This window comes from Telmatherina bonti, assembly GCF_933228915.1.
Source record: "Telmatherina bonti genome assembly, chromosome: 1".
Taxonomy (NCBI): Eukaryota; Metazoa; Chordata; class Actinopteri; order Atheriniformes; family Telmatherinidae; genus Telmatherina; species Telmatherina bonti.
Window position 1 is genome coordinate 38,302,735 of NC_136619.1, and position 27,014 is coordinate 38,329,748.

General features: G+C 39.6%; 1 protein-coding gene across 1 annotated transcript; it reads right to left on the reverse strand.

Moving 5' to 3' along the window:
• Nucleotides 1-341: 341 nt before the first annotated feature.
• On the reverse strand, nucleotides 342-19,968 carry slc6a5 (solute carrier family 6 member 5; the record flags this gene model as incomplete). The annotated part of the gene is made up of 15 exons (XM_079245419.1): nucleotides 342-497; nucleotides 1,691-1,858; nucleotides 3,548-3,648; nucleotides 6,765-6,864; nucleotides 7,061-7,192; nucleotides 12,324-12,436; nucleotides 12,561-12,685; nucleotides 13,204-13,307; nucleotides 13,420-13,554; nucleotides 15,074-15,206; nucleotides 15,786-15,936; nucleotides 17,267-17,440; nucleotides 17,562-17,693; nucleotides 18,155-18,302; nucleotides 19,900-19,968. The coding sequence occupies 15 exons, from the start codon at nucleotides 19,966-19,968 to the stop codon at nucleotides 342-344; spliced, it is 1,941 nt and encodes a 646-aa protein (XP_079101545.1).
• Nucleotides 19,969-27,014: the final 7,046 nt, after the last annotated feature.

A 27,014-nucleotide genomic window follows, 5' to 3' on the forward strand; every position in this document is an offset into this window, starting at 1 on the left:
AAGAGTTCTGAAGTAATCAGCGGTCATGTGAGAGAGGCAATGGCTCCCCCTGAACTGAGTATGAAGCAGTTGCAAAGGAACACACTCCACTTGGACAGCCACTCCTCCGTGAGAGAAGACAAGAAAATGTGAACAACAAGGAGGAAGAAAGTTGTTTCCTCATCAGTGAGAAAGAGGAAAAATACAAGTAAATACGGTGAAGTATGGAGAAGAAGATAAAGAGCAGGAGGAGGAACTGAATGATAGCAGAGGAGAAGACAGCCTGCTAACAGGTATCCCTCCCCGTACCTCCTGCAAGAGTTGGAAGTGGTTGGAGAGGAAAGTTGCTCCCAGGGTGGCTGCTACTGGTAGGAACCTAGCTGGAAATCCTTTGGGGGCAGTTTGAGTCCAAGGGAGCTGGTTCCAAGTGGGTCAATCATGTTCTTGTAGCGTTCTCCACGGTGCTTCATAAGGAAAGGACCCCAGTCAGGCTGAGGGGCGCAGACCAACTTCAGACGCTGCAGGAGAAAACACAAAGGCTGTTTGTTACAGGTTTAGTAGATTTATGACTTTATAGATGCAAACTGTTGAAGCAAAGTGAAGATTTGATGTAATCAGTTGCTTTTTACACTTGGCATGTAAAGAATACTCATTTTTGAGACAGAATTAGATCGTAACTGGATTAATTTAGCTATATTTAATTTAATCTAATTTAATTGTATTAAATTATACTGAAGTGCTTTTAACTGCATAGGAATAATTTGGATTTAATAGAACTGAAATTATTATAACTGAAATTTATTTTCTTGCATTTAACATTATAATTGAATTGAAATGGAAATTCCACGTTGAATTAACTGGGATGTCAAACTGTCATGGCATTTTACTTTAATCAGATTTTATTGAATAAAACAAATGGAATTAATTAAATTATAGTTGAATTGAACAAATGGGTTGAATTTAACCTGGATTAAACTAAATCCCATTGGATAAATTTGATTGAAACTGATTTAAAGTTAATAGAAATAGCTTGAAATGTATTTCCAGAAATGAAATTGGAATCTATGTAAGTGACTTGAGCTGCTTATAATAAATTTAATTGGACTGCATTTATTTGAACTTGTTTTCCTTGTATTGCTTGTTACCCTATGATTTCGGTAAAAAAAAAAAAAAAAAAGGTTTAGCACAACAATCAAAATATTCTGCTATCCCTTTTGGTTGCAAAATTAGGTGTTTGTATTCGCAGTGGTAGCACATAACTTTGGTATAAAGTAAAAAGCTGCAACGAATACACACCAATTATAGTCAAGCAAAGCAAAGAAATGAAACTGTGGAGTTGGAAGAAAATCTGTGATTGAAACTGTTGTCAGCGATGCTGATGAAACAAAAACCACAATAATCATCACCCATTAATCAAATCATGAAGAAGAGTCTCACAGGTCTCCCAGAAAAATCTTCAAATTACCCGTCAGCCAGCAGCTTGCTTCTTCATGCTAATGAGTGAAGGATGGGGCCATCAATTTGAAGACTGCTTGTGTGTGTATGTGTGTGTGTGTGTGTGTGTGTGTGTGTGTGTGTGTGTGTGTGTGTGTGTGTGTGTGTGTGTGTGTGTGTGTGTGTGTGTGTGTGTGTGTGTGTTTGTATTTGTGTGTGAAAGAGACAACAAAATATACATTACAATGTCTTGCCACAATTTCACATGAATTATTACCTCAGCTATGGTGCCGGGTGCCAGGTGCATCTTAATGAAAAACATGATGGGGATCCAGATCACAGAGCAGATCACCATGAGCCAGCCCATAATCATGGACCAGGGCGGGTAGGTGTAGTCCTCATATGTCATCACCTTCCACTGGTACAGGCTGAGTATCAGGATCCCCTGCACACAGTAAGGAATCCATAAAATGTACGTTAAGTAAACTCCTCTCTTCTTCCAAGAACTTCTTTCACAGCTACTTCCTTACATTTTAAAGAGGTACTGCATAAGTTTCTGTCATTAAAAATCTGTGTTTCTGACTTAACCTGGTGGCAGTGACATTTCTTATGCACATTCCTGGAGCCGTTGTTGCCCCCCAACCACATTTCACAACAACTTTTTTCTCATCCTGCAGTACTTTACTTTACAGCACGGTGCTGTACAGTGCTAGTAATTCAATATTGGCACACTGGCCATTTTGAACATGCGTCATGGCTGATTCAGCATAAATAAAAAAAAAAGCATTATTTTAAAAAGGGAGAAAAAGAAAAAGTGTCAGAGCAAGAAATGAGACAATAGTCAATATCAGACTAATTTTACTTGTTGAAGAGAGCTCAGAGAAGAGACAGGATGCACGATGGAGGTTAAATTGGCTGTCTTTAGGAGGCGCCATATTGAGAATATCTACCAAAGTGACTTTAAAGCAGGGATCACAAATCCTAGTTCTCGAGGACCGGACAATGTGTATTTAGCAGACATGAGCAGAGCTTGTCTCAGTCAGAGACAGGAGTTTTTCAGCAGGGTCACTTGGAAAACCTGCAGGAGACTGGCCCTCGAGGACCAGGGTTGGTGATCCCTGCTTTAAAGCAAACATTCCACACCGACAGTCCACCTGTACTTATTACTTTCCTCCCCTCCTACCTCCTAATGGGCAACTTAGATCATCAAGGTTTTGTACCAGTTTCTCATTAGCAAAATGTATTCATGTCAGTTCACAAATGAAAAAGCCCATGGCATTTATTGCTGGTACAACAAATGTGGTTACATTTTAACAGTTCGTTATATAAAGAGAGGCAGATACATTTAAAGTCCATCAGTAAAGCAAAAAAAAAAAAAATCTGATATTTTAATGAAAGCATCTTTCAAATAAAAATCTGAACTTTATATGGATGGTTTATATACAAAAAAAAAAAAATTAAAAAAAAAAAAAGGAAATCAAGCCAACTTTTCTAAAAGAAGATCTAGAAAACAGAAGGTAAACAGACATGGATCAGCTGCAGGTTGGGAATCAAGCTCACAGGGGAAATCTGATGTCCCTGAAGAGCAGAGCAACCTGTCAGGCCAACTGTAGCGCCACTTGTCACAGTCGCCTCTGCTTTGGAAGCACAGTGGTTTTCATTCCAATTACAAACATTAATGCGTGCCTGTGTCCAGCTCCGACACACTGTAAACTTTCACTACACAACATGGACAGATGTCCAATTTTGTAAAGACATGTTTTATGGAAATAAGTATGTGTGCATTTTTGAGGCAGATAAATTTAATGTCACACTAATCCAAGGTGTTTTAAAAAAAAAAAAAAAAAAAACTACTTAGAAGCTGCTCTGACAGACGTCACACAAAGTATTTGTCAGTCTTAAAAATAATCTATTTGAGAGCCGGAAAGGAAAGGAAGTAGGAAATAATTTTCTATTTCAGCCTAAGAGGAGCAATTTCTCCTCTGTTCCCTCCCAACTGCAAATGACCGAACTTGAAAGGAGATGGTGAAAATGGAAACATTTTAAACCACACAGATCCAAGAAAGAGTGTGTGTGTGTGTGTGTGTATGTGCATGAGAGAGAGAGGGAATGAGATGAGCAAAAACAAACATACCGTCAGGATGGTGGGAGTCACAAAGGCCCAGCACAGCCTCCAGAATCGGTTTGGCTGGAAACCAATCATCATTTCGATGTCCTCACAAAACCTCTGCAGACCTGCAGAAAAAACAGAGGAAGAGAAATAAAATCAAAGAAGAGAAAGGCAGAAAACAGAGACACAGAGAGTGACCCAGGTTTAATAAGGTCCCTTGAAAAAGAGATCAGTGGATTTTATCCATCTTTGTGCTGTGTTTTAATGTGTGTGTGTGTGTGTGTGTGTGTGTGTGTGTGTGTGTGTGTGTGTGTGTGTGTGTGTGTGTGTGTGTGTGTGTGTGCGTGTGTGTGTGTGTGTGTGTGAAAGAGAGAGAGAGAGCATCGGATTCTGTTGTTCCAGGGAAAAAGTGTGGGAGCAGATGGTTTCATTCCTATGCTTTATTGACGGATAACAGTGAGTGACATGAAGAGGTAGAGTCACACAATCATTTCAATATGTCACTTGTACTGATGCTCAGACAAACTGGAGTGCAGCCAGTTTCCCTCCTTCTTGGTAAAAGACTCGTGATGCCCACCTGAGCTCCAGACGCATGTGTGTGTGAATTATGCATTACAACAGAGACCCCAAGTGGTCACACGGAGAATACCAAGGGAGAGTTCCTGACCGGCAGCATGAAGGACGTCCTCCCATCTCCTTTAAAAAGTCTAATCACTGAAGCCGTCACTGATGTCCCAGCTGTGGTGCGCGAGTGTGTGAGTTCATGAAGGTTAAAGATGGTATAAAAATGAAAAATGGAGTACACCACCATCACACCTCGTATTTCTCAGTCACACTTTCAAGTTCATTTTTTAAGTGACCACTGCAGCACTTTTTATCTTTTCAGCCATTTCCACTCCCTTTTAGTCTTCATACATATTAGCAAATTAAAAACATAATAAATTCCTATGCAGACGTTTATCTGAAAAAATATAAACTGGTCCAAATCATGCAGCAAATAGTCATAAGAGCAAGTAGTGACATTCATTCACACACTGAACAATTATATCTGAACATCATGGAGCAATCTCATTCCACTCATTTGGAAACTGAGATTTTATGTTGGACAAATCTTCCTTTTATATATGAGTGAATTCATCAAATTCATCTTGTTTTTCTACTCTTCAGCTCGCATGTTTTAATTTCCAGTGCTGCTGTGATAAAAGAGCAAGATTCTGGTTTTAACATTTTTATATCTACCAAAAACATTAATTACCCATACATATGTACATATTTTATCATTTCTTACATTTGAATATCAGACAAAAAAAATTAATAATTCTGTCTTTTATTACTGTATTTCTACTTAGAAAAAGAAAACACCCAGAATCAGGATTTACATTCTTACTCAAAGTCTAAGTTACAATCAAAACTGAGTAAATGTGTTATTCCACTGTCTGAACAGCTAGTTTTAATAGTTTTCATGAACCAAACTGGATCAAAATGGTACTAACTAAGACTGTCCATAAGACAGTCACGGCTCTTTAAAATCTTTTGTTTAAATCATTGATTCCTTGTAGTCATGACGATGGTGATGCTTGCTCAAGAGCCAAATGGGTGGATTATTATGCACTTTACTCAAGCCATCTGCGGCAGGGGAGTGGTGCCTGGAGACATGGATATAGTACTTATTCCTCCTCTGACAATTCAGTCTGCCCAACAAAGATTAAATGTCCTCTGTTATTTTACTAGATTAAGTTAGGCTTAATTGACTGGTGGTATTTGTGAATTGCTTGACAGGAAGGAAGAATCATTCTAAAATTAATATCAGCCACAGAAAATGTGAAGACTTGGCAATAAATACTTCTTAACAGAATTTCAGAAGAGAGAGCAGCACATGCATTTGAGTGAATTTGTCCTGAACTCTTTGTAAGTAAAATTACACAGTTCATTCAATTTGCTGGTCTTTAAGTCTGCAGACTCATTAATAAGTTATCTGGGATAGTTTGCTTCATGTTTACATTAGGATAAGATTTTCCATAACCAGGGGGCTGCACGGTGGCATGGTGGTTAGCACTGTGGCCTCACAGCAAGAAGGTCGCTGGTTTGATCCTTGGCTGGGGCAGGGATGGATGATCGTCAGTGGCCTTTCTGTGTGGAGTTTGCATGTTCTTCCCGTGTATGCGTGGGTTCTCTCTGGTTACTCCAGCTTCCTCCCGCCATCCAAAAACATGCATGTTAGGTTAATTGGGTACTCTACATTGCCCCTAGGAGTGAGTGTGAGCGTGAGTGGTTGTTTGTCTCTGTGTGGCCCTGCAATGGAGTGGCAAGCTGTCCAGGGTGTACCCCGCCTTTCGCCCAAAGCCAGCTGGGATAGGCTCCAGCTTCCCTGCAACCCTGAATTGGATTAAGCGGTTAGGAAAATGAATGAATGAATAAATAACCAGTGAGGAATCCAGTTGGGCAAGCAAGATGACCTAATTAAATCATGACCTATCTGCGCTACCTGTGATTGACTGAACCCAACTCTAACTGATCATCATTCCTTCGACTAAAACCAATCCTATGAAGGCAATTAATTGTTGACAGTTACTGTCAACCATGTTAGAGGAGGAACACGGTTACAGCGTGAAACTTAGATGGGATTCTGAAGCAGGGACATTGATTTCCAACTGGATCTGCATACTACGCATCTTTGCTTTATACATGAGAAACCTACAGTTACAAACCTTTCTGGAATTAAACATATAACTTTTTTTTCTTAATATTTCTGTATTTAACACATGTGTACATATATATTAGTCACATGTAGGAAACTTTTATTTAGGATAATACATTGGCTTTAAGCTCAGTCCATCCCATAAACATAATGGGCAGACTTACGTTTGATCTATGCTGATCTCCATATTCTCACAAATTTATGTTGTAGACAGGGGTCTCAAACCCCAGTCCTCGAGAGCCGGTATTCGGCAGGCTTTGTTGTTTCCTTCTACCAACACAGCTGATTCAAATCAAATGAACCCAGCAGCTTCTTGTCAACCTTTCTAGGAATTTTGGTCAGGTGTGTTAGAGCATTGAGACACCAAAAACCTGCAGGATAAAGGCCCTCGAGGACAGGAGTTTGACACCTGTGTTGTGGAACATGAGAGGTAAACAATAAAACCAGAAACCCCTGATCGATCCATCGACTTTCAGACTTGTTGATCACAGTTCATGACCAGCAAGAATGAAAGGTCACTTTGCAGGTTGCTCATATACTCACCGTAGAGGTAGGAAATCCCCACCAGCTCAAAGATAGCAATGATGACCAAAGAATAGGAGGCTGCGAATGTGTCCACCAACTGCAGCATGTACATCCCACTCTACATACAAACAAAATATTATAAAGACAATTCAGACCTCGTCCAGTGGCATTACTCTAGTCATGTTTTTCCCTCTGAGTTGTTTTCTACCATTACGTTCACACTAGCATGTATCTATCATAAGAAATGTCCAGAAAAAGAGTCCTACATTGGACTGGATTTGAGCGTTTTTGGCCTTGTTGTGTTTGTGTCGTACCTCTGTGATCATAGGAAAGCCGAGAATGAAGAAACAGGCGCAGCAGACCAGGGTGAAGAGACCTTTGTGCTTCCTCAGGTACTTTGGATATTCATCGGATACGGATGTCACGATAGTCTCAATAGTGGCAAACTGGGATGGAGAGGATTGGGAGAAAGAAGGAAAAAATGTGAGAGAACAAGAGTAAAAAGGGGTGATTGGGGACAGAAACCTGAGTTTACTCAGACACTATTAATTATTTTAAATTATGCTGATGTTTCTATTAATTACATGCACATGACAGCAGTTCTTAAAACTGTTTCAGGCTCATAACAGGAAAAACATTCACCACACATCCTGCTTAGCTGTTTATTTTTTGCTACTACACAACTAAAAACTGTCTGATGGTGCCAAATTGCTGCAGCATTTCCACTGAACAGCCTTCAGTCAGCAGTTTTTTGTTTTTTTTTAATTTAAATGAGAGCAGCTGCTGCTGTCAAAATTTCAGTATCCTGAGTTATGAGGTATTTTTCTTCTTTTCTTCCAATGAGCACTTTTTACCATAATTGAATTTATTTCCAAAACAATTAAAAGAAGCATTTATCTAATCCCGAGGAAGAGGAGAAAACAACACAAAACAAATGTTCAGAATTTAGTTTACAGTAAAGAGACCCGACAGGTGGAGTCAGCCCAGAGAAGAGCAAATGTGACATAATGTTGAAATGGGCTCTGAACCCAGAGGAGAGCGCTGGATGAATATATAAACAGGCAAATTGAGAGAGGTTGGTGTCGTCTGAGTGTATGCATGAGAACACAGTAGAAACACACAAGCGCCGAGCTATCTGCCACTTCTGTACTCCTCTCCATCCTCCTGAGCTCCCCAAACTAATTTCCTGTCAACACCCCAAGCCTATTACCACCGAGCTGTTTCCTGCAACAAAGCCACCAGCCTCTCCTCTGAGCTGCTGTTGCCAAGGCAAAGTAACATCATCATCTACTGCTACTGATGACTTGTGTCTTAATGTGCCACTGTGCCCTCTGCTCTTCTGCTCGGCACAGGAGCATCACCTGAAGGATTTAGTGCATAAGAAATTGTTTGTTCACGATCAAACCTGGAGGCGTCCTGGACTTTGAAAATATTACAGAGAATGAAATGTTTGATTGCTGAAGTTGCGGTGAATTAGTGCAGCAACTGACTCAATCATTGTTGGGAAAAAAAGTGTACTGGTCATGGCTTTTATGCATGCACGGCATGGCCATGTTAGTGTGCATATGTGAGGTTTCTTGTCTGGTGTTGTGTTTTTATTTAGTTTCAGCAGTTTTAAGTAAATTCCTTTTGTAAGGATGGCTATCTTCAAAATGCTATTAAAAACGGACTGCATGGTGGTATAGTGTTTGGCACCATGGCCTCACACCAGGAAAGTCACTGGTTGAAGCCTTGGCTGGATAGAGGTTTGAACGGTGGCTTGTCCAGGGTTTTCCTTGTGTAGGCATGAATTCTCACCGACTTCTTCCTTCCAAAGACATGCATGTCAGGTTAATTGATCACCAAATTCTCCCTAGGAATGAAAGTGAGTGTGAATGGTTGTTTGTCCTTCTGTGTTGGCCCTGTGATGGACTGGTGACCTGTCCAGGCTGCACCCTGCCTCTGGACCAATGATCGCTTGGGTAGGTTCCCACAACCCTTAACTGGATTAAATGGTTAAGAAAATGAATTGATATTATAAATTTAAAAGATTATAATCAGTTTTTGTCTAATGGTTCTTTTTTCAATTTAATCTTGCTGGCGAAAAACATTGAAAACAGGACATGGTCTTCCTCCTGCACTTCATAAAGATGAGTGCAGGAGGAAGTACTTCCTCTCACTTCATAAAGATGAAGTGCAGGAGGATCTTCATTAGATTAACTGGTAATTATAAAATACTATAAGTCGTGCATGTGTCTGTCATGGTAGCTGGTTTAGGGTTCCTGGATAGAGAATGAACATAAATGACTTTTGAGACTTCATATGATATGTAGTTCCTCTCACTGCCATTAGAGGTCACACTCTTTCTATGTAATTATACACGATGTCAGCATGGCCAAATGCCCCATATGATCGTTCTTTGTTTGGTTTTTTTCTCATTTGACAATGTGAGCTCCAATCACCTTGACTGAATGGTAGCTGGACAGAAAAGGGGTTCACAGAGAGAAGTAGTGATGTTCTATGACACCCGGTAGCAGGAATGGTTTTTGTTACAAACAAGGTGGCCGACATCCCAGGGAGCAATTTATTTGGAGGCGCAGGAGCACCCTCAAAAAAAAATTGCCAGTTTTCTAATACCGCTCATTTCCACAAGGGATGCACAGCTCAATACAGAGCGTATGTACTCGTACTTGGTATTAATAAAAGCATACCAATACCACAACCGATACCACACTAGTCAAGCTAGCGCAGATGTGTTTGAAGACATACTTCGGACATGTTTTTTTTTTTAAAAATGCCTTTAATGTTAAACTGTGACTTTTTTTTGTTACAGTAAAGCAGTGATCCTCACTGTTAATTCAACCAGAGCCACACTAAATATACTAAAACAAGAGGAGAGCCGCCACCCCCCCAAAAAAGCATCCCCACGCTACGTATCCTGCTACATTGCCAAATCAGTAACATTCAGCTTTTTAGCAAGGAATCATTATCCTAAATATTGCACAGAGTAACAGCATTCTTATGCAACAGTATATGGTGAAAATACAATAATGCCTCCAGAATTGTGGGTGTTTCTTTTTCATTATATATACGGAGCTACCGACGGAGCAGCTCTTTGGAGGAGTTTGGTGCAGCTGAAATCAGCCAAAACTGGCAACTCTGACAGGGTCAGTTAGGGCCGTTAGGACAGCAAAGTTTCTGCAAGCTCTTGTTTGTGGAGAGAACTGCTGCATTGAGGATCATTATGACTCATTTAGATTGCATTTTCAGAAAGCCAGCAGCTGCTTCATGAGCTGCAAGTCAAGAGAAAAAAGATCCTGGTCCAGGCGCTCAAAGTGGTTAGGGTTAAAAGGCCGTTAATAAAGTTGGAATTGGAAAGAATCATAAAAATATACCAACACATATTGGTTTATGATAAAAGGGCATAAACCGATATGTTCAGGCAGGTGGTTAAGGACAATGAAAATAGGGACGAACAGACTAAAAAACAGCTTCTGTTCAAAAGCAAAAATTCTGCAAAATTTAAACTTTTTCTTTTTTTTTTCCCAAGATAATTTCAGATTTTTCTAGTTTATTATAATGATGCTGTTTGGAGGATCATCTTTAATGATTTTGCACTGATTTGGATTGACAAATGGCTTGGAAAGTATTCATTCCAAATATGGAGATTTTTCTGTGTAGTTTTACATTTCAGTAGTTTTAAAAGTGTAAAGTTATGCGTTGTGTAATACATGTCACTTGTTAGATAATTGAGCATATATTTAAAAAAAATTAACATTTCCTTTATTCATATTCTACTTATGTTATAAGATAAAAAAAAAAAAACAGTTTGACTAAAAACAATACCACTAAATCAAATCGACTTGCCTGGATTGTAAAAAATTACCTCATTGTTTTTCCAAAACTTCCACCGTAACTTATGAGTTTTAATCAGTGACATCACACAAACATCCTGAGCTCAAATACCTGGAGAGCTGCAGCACTTGAGCTGAAATGAGTCGCAGCAGGTGGCATGCATGGGTAATTATATTAATTGGGTCAATTGCTTGCAGTGTTAATGTGTCACTCACTGGAGCAGCGATAATTCAGTGTTTACTTTGGTGCAAACAAGAGTCAAGAGACTTGTGCTTTTTACATCAATATTTCATTAAATTCAAGACAGTCATTAAAGATAAAACAAACTAGAGCAACTGCAACAGAAGTCAGATTTTTTTCTTTGGAATAAATGCAAACTAAGGTATGAAATTCTTTTGTTTTTGCTTGCTGTCTTCATGTACTCCTTCACTCTCATATAAAGATTTTGTTTTCCTTTTTATCTACAAGTTATCTCAAATAATTCCTGTAACCTATAAGTCTTTGGGAACTTGGCTTAAATGCACGGTGGGACAGAATGACTGACATCTAGTGGTGAAGACGGGCATAGAAATGAGCTGTAGCAAAGCTCAGTTGTGGAAGTCAGGTGAAAATCATTGGCCTAAGTTTTCATGTGGCTTCAGGTGCAGCAATGACTGCACTACGGTTGCGTACATGTGTACTGTCCTCTACATTACTCATCCTACACAGTGCTCTAGCACGTATCCAACAACATTGGTATTCCAGCTTTAAAGCTTAGCTAACTTCACATACAGAGTTGTTTGTTCATTCAGACACCGTAGTAAAAATGTTGGCACAAATATTGCAGAAAAATATAATATTTATTTTAGTCAAGTAATTCCAGACCAATAGAAACGCAGCCTTCAGTGATATATAATACTTTTCTATTGTTTTCTATTATTATCACTCAGTTCCTACATGCAACCTACGTTCTCCGGTTGTTTTACATTTGAAAATGTTTGTTCCACTCGTTTTCCTCTCTTCTTTACATTTATTCATTGGTTGGCTTTTAAAATCCAGAGCCAATTGGTTCAGTGTAGAACAAAGTAGGTGTGATTTTAGACAACCTCCACATTGCTTACACACCTTGTGTCTCACATGACAAAACACACCTCTTTTGCTGAGAAATGTACATAAAATAGTTCATTTAGGTTTCCAGAACCATGAAATGGAGATTTTATGGTCGGTTGGGTTGAATGCTTCATGGCGTGGTCAATGATGACAGAACATGTAAGGAGCATCACTGTGATGGGCAGCTGATGGGCATTTAACTTTATCTGAGGTAAATGAAAAGTAATAAGAAAAAGCCAACAGAGGTAATTTTCTGTGACTATTAGATCAGGATTCTGGATTTTAATGCAGTAATGTCATTTGTGCATGTGGGTTATAGTTTTACAGAAAGCTGTGAAGCTCTTATGCCACCAAGTGGCAAAAAAAGAGAGAAAAAACTGTTTCCTCATCATTTCCAGATTCAGATAAAAGTATTAGTTTGTAGTGAACAGTGTGTGTCTACTACAGAGGTTAGTCTAGCTTCAAGCTAGGATTTACAAATTTCCCACATTTAATACAACTTCAATACACATTATGTTTCTTAAATATGAAAAAATAAACCTTTCATAAATATCTATATGCTTTAAACCTTGTGTTTTATTTATCATGGGGAAATGTGAACTACAGAAGAGCATTCATGCAGCAGTGCAAGCACAATGACAGTTCAGTGGTTACCATGGTATCCAGTCCAAGAGTCAGGAGCATGAGGAAGAAGATGATCGCCCAGAAAGGAGACAGAGGAAGTCTGGTCAGAGCTTCTGGATACACCACAAATGCTATCCCTGGACCTGATTCACAGACACAAACACACATGAATTCTGTACACAAATGTGAATACACATTCTGTCATGGTTTAGAAATTAGACTGTTTCACTGTGCAGCTGCTACAGCTTGTTAGTTGGCTTATCTTACCCTCATCTGCTACCTTCTCTATGGGCACCTTTAACTCATGAGCCATGAAACCAATCACAGAGAAGATGACAAACCCAGCAAAAATACTAGTGGCGCTGTTTGTACAAGTCACTATAATGGTATCCCTGCAATGACAACGAAAAAGAGAGAGACGGAGGAAACTACATCAACAGAGACTCTTGTGCCTGCAGGAGTACTACAATATTTAAAACATGAAATGTGTAAAACATGCTGGTATAGTCTACTGTACAAAACAGAACTTTACTGTCCTACATCAACACAAATTAAAGGTCAAACAGTGCCCTCTGGTGTCCACGAGAAAAACTACCTGTGAACACAGGCTGTTGTTCACAGGAGTCGTACACAAGGTGGCGCCAGAACTTTTCTTTTGCTTCTTTCACCAAGCGCAACAATAAGAAAAGTAATATTTTAATGAAAACAGAAAAGGCTGACTTTTTAAAAAAAAGTGCTAATATTTATGTTATTGGTATAGAATTTTAAGTAAGGGAAAAGACGTTTCAGAAAGTTGTAGAAAAAGTCACATTGATACTGACATTCTATCAGACGTACAGATACAGCATCATGCATCTGTGACAGTTCAAATTTGTCTGACAGAAGCATAGTTTACCTTTTGAGTGTTTACCTGTAGCAGTTATTGTGGAACTTATTATAGGAGGAGAGCGTGATGAGGCCTCCCCACGCAGCCGACAGAGAAAAGAAGATCTGAGTGGCTGCATCTTTCCACACCTGAGGAAGAGGAGGTGAATAGGAGCTGTGGGTAAAGAACATGCAAGAACTGGGAAATGTTTTATTTCATGAACAAATTGTAGATGGTAAGAAATGGGCAGCCATGGCGTACCTTTGCATCATTAAGTTTCTCCCATTTTGGTGTGATAAAATAGAGGATGCCGTCGCCAGCACCAGGAAGGGTCACTCCTCTTATCAGAAGGATGACTAGCACCACGTAAGGAAATGTAGCTGTAAAATAAACCACCTAAACAGAGAGATAACATAACTATGTAGGAAACATTCATAACTGACAAAGAAAGGGTATACGACAATATTCACAATGATAAAGAGTTCACATTATGATCCATATGCACAAAAAAAAACACTATTTAAACACATAATCACAGTGAAATCCCATTTTATGTGATCTTAACTCCTGTAAGCATGAGTGTAAACATTTTACTCCAAAGAAACATTTAATTTTATATCATCCTTCCAACATAAACTAAATCAGGTCCTGGGTGCCCCCTTCAGTTCATCCAGTTTGTGTTGCATCACATGTGTAAGTCCACTAGAGGGCAACACAGTTCAAGATCTCTGCCTCAAAAGTCTTTCATTCTTGGTTCCCATCAGAAGAGTGTGATCACTGCAATGTACTTTTTATGTGTCAGATTTAGCAAAAACCCACCAAGATAAATTTAGTGAAACCTGATGGTGGAGAGGACAGAGTTACTGGTCTGAAATTTTCAACATCCTGTCAGATGTAATTAGAGAGAATATGAACTTAATAAATTAAGTACATTGTTTGAAGTTGCTCCACCAGTACTTTCCCTCACAAAGCTCCCAAAAGAAGTTCTAGCCTTCCCTACCCTGTCGACTGGAAGGCTGATTAGTTTAGACTGGTTATAAACAAGTACACCATGTCAAACCCACTGGATCAGAGACATTCTTTACTTTCTTAAACTGGAGGAAATCAGACAAACATGAATTCTTTGATGCATAAATGATTAAAAGGCAGTGCCACATTTTTTCCACAAAAAATATTTTGCATCTAAAAACACGTACAGGGATGCTTTTCTGTATTTTTATATTATTTTACATTTAATGTGGTTTATCTATTCTATAAAAAGACATTTAAAAAATAATTTGTATATTAACATAATACAAAATGCTCTAAAAACGTATCAGTAAGATTTTTCTTCGGCAAACTTAATCTTAAGTGTATGTATTTATGTGTGTGCAGATAGATAGATAGATAGATAGAAAAATGTATTTTTTATGAGGAAAAATGTTTACTTTCTAAGATTATTTAAACACTTTGATATATATCTATGTATTTAAAAACCTAATCAAGAAATTTAAAAAAAAAAAAAAACTTTTAAAAAAACCCATGAGATTGAAACAAATAACACGAGTCAAAGGTTTAGGTGCTAAATACTGTAATGTATAAACTAAAATAGTATCTGCTCAGTTTCTTGGCATACTGAATATGTAACGTAAAGGTTGCCAGAAAACAAGGATGCTACTTTCTAATGCTCTTCTTTTAGAGTGAAAAACAAAACTTGAGCTAAATTAAGCTTCTTTTTTTTTTTATTCCAGATCATTTAAAATAGAAAAATAGAATTAAATGCCATTGATGAAATCCTCAAACTATCTAAATATGACTGAAATCTTTTCATTACTTAATCTGTTACCGGAGAGTAAATGTTCTCATAGACTATACAGTGTAAGTCCTGAGCCGTAAATCACACAGAGAGGAAGCAATTAGAAAATGATTTTGTCACCTTTCCTGATGACTTGATTCCTTTGGCTAAAGAGGCGTAGACAATAAGCCAGGCCAGGAAGAGGCAGCCTGCCAGAGGCCAGCGGATGTCTCCTGGATATTCAATGCCTTTAGAAATGTGCAGCACATTGTACCTGCAGGTGGATTATCAGACTGTTAAACTCATCCTCAGCATTAATGTAAATAAAGTTGAAACAATCTGCAATATAGATTCAATATAAATGTGTAGATGCAAATGTTTTTATTTTCATAAGGTTATTTATACATAACATTAAGACATACAGTCATAATTTCCGGTTTTAGAAAATCTGGTGTCTATTTTCTGATATATTCAAAGACTTTTATATGATTACATGTATTGATTGTTGACAAATATGTGATGGATTCGCTTTTTGTTTTATAAGGTATCTACAAAAGGTGAGTGGAAAAAAACTTTGCGATTATAGTTTATTATCAAACATTAATAATGTCATTTAGGTGATTATTCTGCAATATTCCCAGGATTAAGTCGTTCCCTCAGAATAAATTTACACATGTGGGTAATAATATTCACATTATGTTCAAGCGTGGACCACTAACCCTCTCCGCAGCAGCCAAACTGTTTTTATATTGATAGAAGGCTAAAGAATTAATAAGAAGCCAGAAAAAAAAGTTTCTATCTTTTATACTTAGAAAAAACAGTCTCTTTTTCTTCAGTCACAAGATTCACTCACTTGAAGTATTCCTCACTGGGGCTGACATAGGTCTTGTTGCCATCGGCAGTCATGTTAAGCAGCTTTGTCAGGTTTCCCACAGCATTTGCAGACAGACAGAAAGTGGAGTTCTTGATGGAAAGGGTGTTTTTGTCCCGCAGAATGCATGAGTCTGTTCCAATCAGAAACCAACACATGTGAACTGGGCGAGACTGGCACAGTGCTGCACAGAGGCTGAAATTACTGCCTGCTCAGGTTCTATGTTCTGACAGATGGGTGGTTCTGGTTTATATATATTTAAAAAAAAAAAAAAGGTTTGACCTCACGCTGCTGCAACAGGGAGGCAGCAGAGGTCTTCATCAGTGTCCAACAATCAACAAGTATCTTGTCTTCTTCGACAAACAATTGGATGTATTGAAGACAAATGCTTGAGTGCCTTATATCAGATTTATCTCCCATAGAAAATATAGGAAACATTTTACTTCTCCCAGATTTTGATGCAAAGAAACATAAACAGACAAAAAAATGCCTCTGGTTTTTATCATTTATCAGTTTGTTGTTTTTAACTCAGCTTGTGTTCCCTTTGCAAATAAATATTTAAACTCTTTAGCTGTAAGTATTTTTAGTAATACACACATATAGTAACACACAAATTGGACAATATCAACTGCACAAAAGTGACTTCTGGAAAAAATTTCTTTAAAATTTAATTGTTAAATATTTCATGATCATGGGAATTTTTGCACCACATTGCAATCCATCTATTGCAATGGCAAAGTAGACATATCGTTCATATAGTTACAGTTTTACATTATATAAAAAATAAATCAATAAACCATCCAAATAAACGAACTGCTTTAATTGTTCATATTGGCACAAAGACCCGCATGTCTTTATGAGAGGGCCTGTGGTTCCGGCTGCAGCCAGCAGGGGTCAGTGTGGGGCTCACCGCAGCACTGCAGCAGCTCAGTCTGTACAGTAAATTTGTCAAGCAAGCAGTTTTTATGCTGAATTCACAGAATCTCTGAAGGCAAATATTATGCAAAATGAACGCAAATTCGATTTTTAATTGACGCACATCGACGTGAAACGCTTCTGTGTTCCTGCCTTTACATTTCCCTGCAAGCAAAATGCGATTTTTTTTCTACAATTACATCACAAACAGACCGATTCAGCTTTACTCCAGATTTTAAAGACATAACCAGATACATAAATCATAACAAAAAAGGGGAAAATGCGCTTTAAAAAGTACATTTAAAGAGGGATCTGTGACACTCAGGCACTCCTTTCGTGTTGCTGTTTGCTTGTATTTTTGTAAACGCATGAAACAGATAAATTAGCTTCTCCTAAATTGTTTCTGAGGGTAAAACACCGCAGAGATCGCAGGTCAGGATTCATTATACTGCAGGACACCTCAGCTGAGGGAGTCATGACGCATTGCGCATTGTGGAGAGAGAGGTTCCTGATGTGTGTGAGGGAGAGTGCGAAGGTGTGTGTCTTACCTAACAGCAGCATGTCTTTGTCCTTACATTCCACCGTGTTCCACTCATTCCTACAGTTAGCCCATGGCAGTGAGCCCTTCAACGAAGCGAACAGGTAGTACAGTGTCCAGCACATAATAATATTATAGTATATGGCTATCAAGACAGATATTATCAACATGGCAATCCCGCAACCTAAAATAAATAAATGAGACGAAATATATAAATTACTCTTAAGGGAAGTATAGACTGTCAAGATGCAAAATTTTAATTTATTTTTGAGCATTTCTTTAGCTGAATTGTTGGGTCAGTTTACCTTGCAGAGCTGGAATGCATTTCCAAACGGAGACAGGCCCCTGGCTGGCAAACTGGCCCAGGGAGACCTCCAGCAGAAAGATTGGGATCCCTGCGATGCCCAGCATCGTTAGGTAGGGAATCAAAAACGCTCCTATAGGAGGAAATTACACACAGGATGCAGTTCACAGATTTTTATTTTAATGAAATAAAAATCATAATCACAACTTTAATAAATAAAGCACAACTTTAAATAAATACATGCCTCTCAGAGTACGTATTAAATAACCAAACTAATATTTTATTATATGTGAATACATTTTATATTCTCATGCCCATTATAATAATGTAACGGATTGAAATTCATGGTTTCTTACCATTTTATTACAGTTGCATGTTATTTTCTATATGTTATTCAAACATTTTCGTTTAAATTATATAATTAAGCCCTTTTAATGTTTTATTTTCTATTTATTTATTTATTTATTTTTATTCTTCCACTGGTTGAAGGCCTTGCACCACGACCAAGCATTTCGACAGAAGCAATAACAAACATTTTGCAGATTTTTCGTTTGCTTCTGACTGGAAATTAAAGCAGTGGTCCAGGACTCGTACCTCCACCATTTTGGAAAGCAAGATAAGGAAACCTCCAGACGTTTCCCAGTCCCACCGCATAGCCCACCATGGACAGAATAAAATCCAGTTTATTTGACCAGTTTCCTCTGGCCTTATTCTCATCTCCCCCGTCATCATCATCATCGTCCACCTGGGAGGATGACAAGCAGTCAATCAGTTTCCAAAGTATAAATAATATGGGAATATAAATACAAACAGAAAATGAAAACAAAATGACGTTTTAAATCTGATTGAGATGAATAATAAAATTTAAAAAAAGGCCGAACGTGAAGGAAATAAAGACTTTGCTTTAAAATTAAAAACAATTAAAAAACACATCAAATGTGAAATTCTTCCCACAGAAAGATATTTTATACTTAAATGAAGGAAGACAGACGAGACAAATTAAACAAAGAAGAAAATCTGCCGAAGACTAGAAAGCCTAAAAATAAAATCATTTCATCCTCTGTTACTTTGTTTAATATTTCCTTCATATTTTCCACCCTTACTGCTGAATCAACACAGAACTCATCCAAAGTTTTCTGGTTGTTCAGCAGTAAATCCTCCCTGAGCTCTTATCATGCATTTACATTACTGTCATCAAATAGCTTGAAGTTATATTTCAAAATTCCGGTGCAAGGAGGAGAAAAGGGGGGAAAGAACACAAAAAACTCTTGTTATCTGTAATCACATCAGCACAGCAGGATCACAACGAGCAGATTCATTAAACATAATGCACAAATGTTCAGATTCATTAAGAACATGCGCATGGAAATGCGTGGATGCCTTAGTGTATTTATGTGTGTGTGTACGTGTGTGTGTGTGTGTGTGTGTGTGTGTGTGTGTGTGTGTGTGTGTGTGTGTGTGTGGTGGGAGTCCTCGCGGGGATTGGAAACAATCTGCAGTCTCACACAGCGCTGCCCATCAGGCGGAAAACACCTGGGCTTGTGGGCCATACCAAAGATAGGAGCAGGGATCTCCGAAAATACCGCGAGACTTTCTGTCAATTCTTACAAAACACGTTTCTTCGTTTAAAGCTGTTTTTACAAAAAATCAGCTTTAAAGATGTAGGCTTACATCTGTAAATGTCTTAACTGGTTCGTTTTAAAACCAATCGTGCTGATCTATAGACCAAAGCGTGTGTTTGGTGTCCAAGATTTCCAGCTGACATGAGTGGTTTGGAAAGTTTCAGGCTGGTGCATAGAGACTGCGCAGAGCAGCGCGGAGTAACGCAAAGCTTCATGCACATCAAAGATTTCATCCGCAAGCATTTCAGGGTCTGGTTTCTTTATTTTCCCCCGCAAGGTGCATCTCCACACTTTTTTAGGCACTCTGCATGAAATGAACTGGTCGAGTTTCTTAGTGGAAACCATTATAACCACATCCCCACGCAGCACAGGGAATAAAGCAACCACGCACAAGTGTTAACTCCAACCATCCTGATTATCATCCGATCTGTGGGTTTAACAGGACAACAGGCATCAAATCACGAGCATCTTCTGCCAAAGTTCAGAAGTTTTCAGACACAAATGAGGATTTCAGCGCCTTGGTGGCAGAGAAACCTTTTTTTTTTTTAGCACCACGGACTCAGATTCAGCATCACTGATCAGGGGTCTACAGCCTTCATGTAAGGAGGCATCAGGTCAACCCTGCCTTTCCTCCCCACCTCTTTTTTCCTATCCCTGCCACGCAGAAAGCTCCACGCCGCACCTCCAGTCAGGAGACGGTTCATTTAGCTGACTTACCCCCGCCGCAGTTCCAGGCTGAACAGACGCGCTCCCATCTGTTCCCAGTATGATGGTGGTCTGGCTCATAGCGGTCCAGTTGCCTACGGTGTTATTCTGCTCTGTTGTGGCCCGGAGCGGGTCGCCGTACTGGGCGGACCCCCCGCGGGCCGAGTCGACGGAATCCTTCCTAAAGGCAGAGTTGGCAGCCACTGATCCAGGGACAGGCGGAGGGATGCTTTTAAACGTCCCATATGCTTTATTGGCGTCCTGTTCTCCCGGTTTATTTTCCGTGGGACAAAAAGTTTTGCTCTCGTTACAAGGCGGCGGCTGGGGCGCCGGGTGATGGTGGGGGGCGGGCGACGGGCAAGCTGCAGTGTTGTCCGGTTTGCTTGCTGTAAGTCCCGCGGCTCCCTCTGGCTGCTGCGCCGGGATGTAGCCAGTGGGAGCGCTGGCCGGTTGCTTGGCCATGTCTCTCTGCTCAGACAGATCCTGGAACGGGAAAGTGACAAATCAGCGACACAAAAGGGAGGAAAACGGTGCAAACCACGAAGGCTTGAAGCAGCTGCAGCCCATATCTGTCCAATCACTTAAAACAATTCTCAGCTCATTTTCTGTTGCTCTTCATCTCCGCTCTTGCCTTTGTTTTAGTGTTTCATGGCTGCACTCCAGTTTTAGCTCACTGTCTACCTGGTGTGTGGTGTATCAATGCAGCGTATTTGTGTGTATTGGAGGGAGGGGGTGCTTTTCTTTTCCAGTTCTCGATTTCTGCAAGATTCTTTAATTTTACGCCCCATTTCCTCCCTCATGTCATTCAGTCACACGTAGCCACGGATGTTCTATGGGCAATAGACAAGCTGCTGCGGGTCTCTTGGTTGCTCCGATCTCCCCGCAGGCATGCAAGATCACCGGTGTTACAGCTGTGAGCGGACCAGGGGAAACAAATACAAATTACTCCCTGAAATTTACCTCAGAGGGGGCGGGAAAGCAAATGGAACCCCCCCCCCCCCCCCCCCCCCCAAACTCCCAAAGAAGCGAAAAAATATCCAAAAAGGTTACTGAATTATGCTTGCAGCTGTATTGAAAAATAAGTTATTTAATAGCTTTTGTTTAAATTGTTCTAAACTTAATCAAGACAAATTAAGAAAAATCTCATTAAAATCTAACTTTTCCCCATAATTAATGCACTAGACAACGCAGTTAAGTGCCAGTATGGAAGGAAAACAGAATGAACCGATGTAGAGAAGTATGAAAAGTTTTTCATTGGAAGCCGCAGCGACATTTCAGCACCACGGACAGCGCATCTCCAGCTGGGTCCAAAACCTGCTTTCTGGAGAAAAGTGTCAAATTCACATTAAATTAGACCAGAAAAACAGTCGCAACACGGATGAAACTGTAGGTTTCATGTAGTGAAAGTATCGACATGGACTTACCATGTTTTTGCAGAAGTCTTGGTGGGGGGGAGGAAGGCTGGAATCAGCTGTAAAAATGCGACGAGAGAACTGGAAGCGCTGTGGTTGAAGCCGCGTGGAGCAGCAAGTGCGACGCTTTTCTATAGCTCCGTGGGAAAGACTAGAGTTTGCGTCAGTGCAGAGCAAGATGCCCTTTGCGTGACATTTTCTTGATAATAGGAGTTTGATAAATCTTTGGCCTTGGATTGGGATTTTAAAGGGACTACCCGAAGCCGTAAAGACGGGGGCGCGTTTTGTGTGCGTGAATTGTATGTCTTCTGATTACGCACGTTGCATGCGTGAGCGCTGGACGGACATCTCCAAAACTGATTAATACATCTACTCGTCTTTAGAGATGCTCTCTCCCTCTCTCTCTCTCTCTCTCTCTCACACACACACACACACTCACACACGGACACAGCCCACATGGTTATGCACAGCTCTGGGGTAAAGGTGTCCAGGTTTGGGTTGTTATTGGAGAAAAGCAATACAACATAGAATTTATGTTTTTACTGTGCTGAAGTTGGATTCTTTGTTATAGTTGCATTCGTTTTATGAACAAACATTGTCACTTCATGTCTTCCACAGTTGGGCCTTTAAACTTAGAAACTTAATTGGCTTTAAAAGCGTTTAAGCAGTTTAGTATTTTAATGATGAATCTATTATTTGTCATTGGGGTCATATTTACATAATAATCAAACATAAACAATTTTATTTGGGGCTGCTTTAAGGGTTAAATGTATTCTTCTGAAAGGATGAGCTAAAAATGGTCTGAACTATAAATAGTTTTTCTGCTTGGCAGGTTTTACGCACAGAACGCGCGGGGTTCTTCGTGGTTCTCTGCACGTCACCAATAGCAACATTGATTAAGTGAAAGAAAAAAAGTGGGCGAGGCCTTTATAAAGCTACTCATTTGTTAAAGTCTTACGCAAGAAGGAGCCTTTCTTATTAAATCACATGTGTCAGGAGGAGCCAGAGCCAACCACTGGAGCATGCACAGTAAGCAGTGACAGTGGTGGGGTGGAAAATGTGCCCCACTGTAGGTTCTAAAACACTGCATTGCGCATAGCATTGTCCCACTATTCTTTTTAGCAGATTATGCATTATGTATAGAAGGATACAACAAACATGTAGCCTACACCAAAGAAACTCAATTATTCACACAAAGAAGCTCAATTATTTCCCACAGATAAGTGAAAAAATATTGCTATTTTTATCTTTACATTTTCAAAAAGATAGTCATGCATAAGAAAAGAAATTAAAAGAAAAGAAAAGAAAAACTCCTGCCAGCTTTATGGACTGCACATTAAATAGCTCAGGGGTGTGTCGTTGCCAAGTAATCACGTTGTTTAGTTGATTGTAAATGATAATTAGAATAATGATGAGAGTAAGAACTATAACATACAGACTGGAGGTGTAAGATTCTGTAAACATGAGCAGATTTTAGTCTCCATACTTTACATTGGGAAATTGCTCCTTACGTACAAACTCGTTTCCAGTACCCAAAAATTATGAGATGGTAAAGTTGTTCATTGTGTGATACGAACATAAACATTTGTGTATATACAAGATTTATATTTTTATTTATTCATTCATCAAAATTTTACATTAACTAAAGAAAAAAATTAAAAAGAAATACAATAGGCTAAAAAAAATCTAAAGTCAAACGCCTCCCTAATCCACTTCTAATGCTTCTGGGAAGAACATTACTGGGCCGTGGGCTTATTTGGACTGGAGTTTGGACCTTTTTGGGAGTAGCTGTCCTGGGGGAAACGTTACAATCAGGCCCCTCCTGCATCCTTGTGCGCATTTCTAACAGTTTTACACAAACATTTGTAAAAGTTTCAGTTAAGTTTGTAAAAGATTTACTTAAAATATTCACGATGCCTCGAATTTAATAATTCCACAACTTTTTCTGACATTTTTTCTGTTTAAAAACGGATGTAAAGAATTTTAACACAAATAAGTAGCATACCGTAACTTATTTTTACTATTTGGAGCATTTATTAAGCTTTATTTTGCGCAGAGTGCCAGTTTTTGGCGACTGCGTCGATTAGCGTCACTTCTCCGTGTACACACACACACACACACACACACACACACACACACACACACACACACACACACACACACACACAGTAGAAGTAGGTTAGTCGTACGTTAAAAATTCTGCATAGAAAAATAATTTTCTGTCAGATAGGAGCCTATTACAATATTATTCAACAGACCGCCTCCACACCTGATCAGAGAACAGAGCAGTTCTAATAAAAGAGGTAAATGATTAAACTTATTGTTTCCAAGCTGCCCTGATCTGATGAAACTGGAGGTCTCACCAGTCTCCCCCGCTGTGATCAGTGTTGTACCAAGCCGTGGAGTCCCACTCGGGGTCCCTACACTTACGAAGCTTCTCTTCAACCCTCCCTCCTTCCCAGATAAGCAGCAGCGGGTGCACGAGGCGCCGCCTTCACTTTAATTACATTGTCAACAGAGAATAATTGTAATTGATTTCCGCTCCTCTTCCGGAGTCTCTGAACACACACACTTACACACAAAGTACACACAAGCAGCTTGCGATTACTTCAACACAGCTTCAGACTTCAACTGAATGTTACACCCAAGCATCACTTTTTGTTCTTACATCAAACTAAATCCTGATTCTGATCAACTGGGCAAGCTGCCTGGCGCGTGGAGGAGGGCTTCCAGCGGCTCCGCGCGCTCGTTAAGGGCTCATGCTGCTGTAATTAATTGATCACTCCTTCTGTCGCCTGGGTGATAAGAAGCCGTTTCCATTCCCAGCGTCTGGAAGACACTGATTCAGCGGGGGTTATCCAGAGGCGTGCGCGCGCGCTTCGCCATCCTCATCACCGCCATCACCGACAGCCTGCTGGCTGCAAAGCTTTTACAGTCCAAGTCCAGCCGAATTTTTCTGCAAGTGCGTCAGAAAGCAGCATTTAAATGCTTTGTTGCAATAGAGGTTAAGAGTAAACGTTTCTTTAAAGCCACTGCTTTTTTTCTTTTTTTTTTTTTAATGTACAGATATTAGTATAAATTAAAACTTGAGAAGTCTTCCTCTGCTAGTTTAGCTGATTGCGCAGCTCTCAAAATGTGTAGAACATATAGAAAATAGAAAAAAACAAAAAACATCTGGTTTAGATTTAGGAGCAAATCACTTCACACGATTAATGCAAATACTTTAAATTATCTAGAAAACAGACCTACATCTCTCTCCTTCTGGTGCTGCTGCACAACATTAACTTAGAAACTAGGCACATTTAAGACTGGGGGAAAAAATTGACAAATGTAAGATCCCATCACAGTCCAGTGGTTGTTGTGAGCTACATACCGACACCAGGCTGTGTTAACTTTAATGATGCTGAGGACAGAAGCAGTACATCAGGAGATGTGACTGCTCAAATCAATATTAAGAATAGCAGTCACATCCATAACCTGCTCCTCCCCTCACAAATGAATACACTCCGAGTTCAGGATTCATCATCTCAGGCAGACAAGGAGGAAAAAAAAACTTTAATTGTAAGCAGAGCTGCTCAATGAAGTATGTAAAGAGGCTTCAGTCAGCCCTTTTTAAGCTAAAACTCATTTTTGCATTGTCCCTGCAAATTGAAAGAAGATGGATGATACTGCTAAGACATTTTCTGCAGCTTAAAGCAGGACAGAGCCTGAAATACCTGGTAAAAAGCAATGAACTGTTTCAAAAAGGGCAGCTAGGTCACAGTTTTTCCTCTTTTTTTGGACTTTATTTTTCCTCGGAAGACATCATTTAGAGACGATGCAATGAGTTTGATCACTTGAAGGTGTGAAGACTTCTAGCCTGGTCCCAACCATAAAATGAAAGATTTTTAATCATCAAGGCTACAGGTACTTCGGAATTTACATTTTTCAGATCTTAGATTAACAAAGACGTACAAATTTAATCCAAGCTGCACCTAAAGCCATGGAAAATTAAACCAGGTAAACATTTCAAATTCATCGGCCTTTGCTGAATAGAGGCTCCCTATTGGAGTTTCATGTTCTACCTTTGTGTGTTGTTATAATTTTATTGATTTGTGTTAAGCACTTTGGTTTTCACTACTGTAAAAAAATGCACAAATGTTCACTACTGTAAAAAAATGTGCTATATAAATAAACAATTTCAGACTCAAAACTCTCACAAAAAAAGAAATAAAAGTCAGTGTGTATCCCTGTTTGTTTTTCCTCTAAAATGAGACTAGTTCTCACTTGAATGGAATACTTTGAAGTGCTGCTGTTACCAAACCTTAAATCACTTGTACCATAAACAACAAAAATATAAACAAAGTCTGATATTTTGTTTTATACACTGGCATCTAAACACATTTAAAAAAAAAAAAAAAAAAAAAAAAAAAAAAAAGAAAATGCTATAAAAGAGGAATAGGCACAGCTGAGGTGTTGAGGGGATCCGGTTTGGTGGCTTCAGGATTGGGTTTCTCTTTTTGCAGATGATGTGGTTCTGTTGGCTTCGACAGGTCTCCAGCTTTCGCTTGAGCGATTTGCAGCAAAGTGTGAAGCGGCTGGGATGAGGATGAGCACTTTCAAATCCAAGACCATGCAGCCAGGAAAGGATGTAGTGTTCTCTCCAGGTTGGTAATAAGGTCCTGCCCCAAATGGAGGAGTTCTAATATCTCAGGGTTTTGTTAATAAGGGATTGGTCCGATTGGGGACTCGGCTCAGTTGTAGGGGGTGTATCCATGCAGACCGAGATAGTGTTCATGCTGAACTTTGGTCAAATGCGCCAAACCTTTACAATAATATATCCCTATTCCCACCAGGGGTGGCGCTGTAAAAGTATTTAGCAAAAGAGAGGACAAGACCTGCGTAAAGAGAAAACTGATTCCTCCCTCTTGCAAGCTAAACATGGAGCAGGAAACTATCACTGTGTTGGGATTTTTTGTTTTGCCTTATGCAATTATACTGCAGAAATCCTCTGGAACAATGACTGCAGAGTGAACAAGACGAGGCAGAGGACTCTTAATGCGATCGCTATGCATTTACCCACAAGGCAATGCTACATCAAATGCAGGAAATGACTTTTTTTGTAGTTCGATTCCTGTATTTGGTCCCTTGAAATGGGCCGAGACCTGCGTTTGTAGGCGGGCCGAGTCGGTCTTTCTTTGATCCGAATCAGAATTCGTTTGGCGCATTCACATCTTCTTAAACGAAGTGGACTTTCCGAGCAAATGAACTTGGATTTCAATCAAAATGGCAGATGTGAAAGTGCCCTTAGAGATAGGGTGAGGAGCTCGGTCATCCAAGAGGAGTGCAGACTAGAGTCGCTGCTCCTCCACATCGAGAGGAGCCAGGTGAGGTGGCTGGGGCATCTGGTTAGGATGCCTCCTGGATGCCTCCTTGTTGAGGTGTTCCAGGCTAGTCCCTGTGAGAGGAGACCCCGGGGAAGACCTCGGACATTCTGGAGGGATTAATCTCTCAACTTCGAGATTTCCCTTTGATGAGCTGGAAAATGTAGCTGGGAAGAAGGAAGTTTGGGCTTTCCTGCTTAGGTTGCTGCCCGCACAACCTGACCCCAGATAGACGGCAAAAAATTGGATGGATGGATATATGAGTTAGAAAAAACAGCAGACACAATCCAGCATTTCAAATATTCATACAAGTATTTAATTATGTTTAGTTTTAAATTGAAAAGTACACAAA